This window comes from Chaetura pelagica, unplaced genomic scaffold, assembly GCF_000747805.2.
Source record: "Chaetura pelagica isolate M959 unplaced genomic scaffold, ChaPel_1.0 scaffold914, whole genome shotgun sequence".
Lineage (NCBI taxonomy): Eukaryota > Metazoa > Chordata > Aves > Apodiformes > Apodidae > Chaetura > Chaetura pelagica.
The window spans coordinates 260,655-262,801 of record NW_009953061.1 but is presented as its reverse complement, the minus strand read 5'-3'; the positions used below and the strand labels follow the sequence as shown (position 1 = coordinate 262,801).

The 2,147-nt window shown below is 55.0% G+C and overlaps 1 protein-coding gene across 1 annotated transcript in view; it reads left to right on the top strand.

Annotated features, from left to right (window-relative positions):
• Positions 1-1,969: 1,969 nt before the first annotated feature.
• CELSR3 (cadherin, EGF LAG seven-pass G-type receptor 3) overlaps positions 1,970-2,147 on the top strand; it is a 42,953-nt gene continuing 42,775 nt past the window's right edge. Inside the window, 1 exon segment of the mRNA XM_009996677.1 lies at positions 1,970-2,065. Within this exon segment, the coding sequence (XP_009994979.1) occupies positions 1,970-2,065 (96 nt within the window).

Sequence of the window (2,147 nt, the reverse complement as noted above, 5' to 3'; positions counted from 1 at the left end):
TGTGACCCATCCTGCACCACCACTGTGCTGTCACCACAGCCAGGGCTGGAAGAGCTGGGGAACAACCCACTGGGGGGGTCCTGCGCAGGAGAGCTGCACCCCCTGCCCAGGAAAGGCCTTTGCACCTCACAGGGAACCAAACCACAGTAGGAACTCATTATCCCCAGGTCTGCTCAGTGGTCCCTGCTCTGCGTGCGGGTGACAGGCGCAGATAACACACGTGTGTTTCCATTGGTGGTGACAGGCTGCTATTAGAGCTGTATCTCCTGGTATCGGTGTGTTTTTATTGTGGTGCAGCAGTGAGGGGTGTTGGGGGGCTGGTACAGGAGGACCGATGTGCTGTCTGTGACCTGCACCTCTGCTTTATTGTCTGGAATGATTCAATTACAGATATTTTGTGGCAGTAATACCCCAATGAATTCCTCCTCCTACCCTGAGCTGTCAGCTGGGTAATTAGAACAAATACACTTGAAAGCCCTCATATATTTTTTAAAAGCTTCGCCTCTCTCCTGATTGGGTTTCTTGATGGCAAATCCCCAATTTCAGGAGGTGGCCTGTGTAATCCAGCCAGGGGAAGGGGCTCATGTGAAGCTTGCATCTTCCTGTGGCACTGCCCTTCATTAGATGAGGTTTTTCAGGTGAGCTGCACCTGGAGCTGGGCCTGGCATTTGCCTAAAGGCTCCAGGAGGGCTTGGGTGGGTGCATGGGGGCCTGCAGGGGAAGAACGTAAATCCCCTTGGGGCACTGCATGGACCCAGGTGGCACAGGGACAGCCCTTTCGGTGCTTGTGCTGGACATGCCAAGCCAGAGGCATTTTGTGGTGGCTGAGGAGATAGTAATAGCAGATTAGCGATGTTCAAGAATCCTAGGGAGTTTATAAATTAGCACAGCAGCTTCTCCAGAGGCTTAGAAATCCACACCCACCAGGTGTCAGTCCCTCGTGTTGTGTAAGCACCATGGGAGCTTCTCTTCTGCTCAAGCCAAGCCCAGCCACTGCTTTTTAGTCCACAGTAAGGACAAGCCCTGTGGGCTCTGCCCACCTAGGTGGTGGCCAGGCCTTGGTTCCTGCATGGGTGATGGTGGTGGAAGGGAGGCACTAGCCCTACACAGAGAGACACTGGCTCTGAGGATGGTGCAATGTGGTTTTGGGACCTGCTGGGTGCATTGCAGATCCTGCTTTGTGGTGCTTATTTTCCACCCTGGGAGCATGAGCCAGCCTGCAGTCAAACTCCAAAGCAGAGGGCAGCACATGCTCTTCCCACCCCCTTGCTTATACTGATGATAATTGATAGGGGACCATATGTCACCACTGGTGGAACTAAAGCCTCATCCTAAATTCCCCCCCCATCTTCCAAGTTCATTTTGTTTTTCTCCCTGACATGGCTCCCTCTTCCCTAGCACGTGTCCCAGCTGCCATGCCTGGGGCTCCTCTCTTCCTCAACAGAACCTAATGAGGAAGTAACCCCCTGTTGTTCCTAAATCTGTTATAAGCTGCAGTGCATTAGGCTGCGATACAAGTTGTTGAGATCAAACCAACAGGTAAGTTGCAAGGCTAATGCACTAATGAACCATCCTAATTACAAGGGCACCACGAACTGATTCTTAGAAAGAACCTGCAACTTTCTCCCCACTGTTGATGCCTCAGCTGGTGGGTGGAAGCAGCTGAGGTCTGGATGGGGCACAGGAGCTGGCCAGCTCACCCCCTGCAGTGCTCTCAGGTGTCCATGGCTGGTGGAGCCGAGTGGCAGGGGCTCTGACACTGCTGCAGGTGCCTGGGCACCACCCGGGGAAGCTACAGCCCTGGGCCATGGAACACAGTAAAAAATCCCATCCCTGGAGACACCGAATTTGGTCCTGCTTGCAGATGGACAGGGGCAAGTGGAGGGAGCTATTAGAGCTGCAAAGCATCCGCAGTGCCCCCGGCTGGAACACGTTTTTCTGCCTCACCCCTTCTGCCAGCAGCAGGGCGATGAGCCCTGTGGTCCTTCTCAGGACCTTGGAGCAGCACGGGGTGCCGGCAGCGGCACAGGGACCGTGCAGTGCCACAGCAGCGGTGTCCAAGGATGTGAGCAGGTGCGTGAACTGAGGGCTGGTGCCCACGGCTCTGGGACCCCTGCGTGACAAGCTCTGCTTTCGGCTGGGGGGCT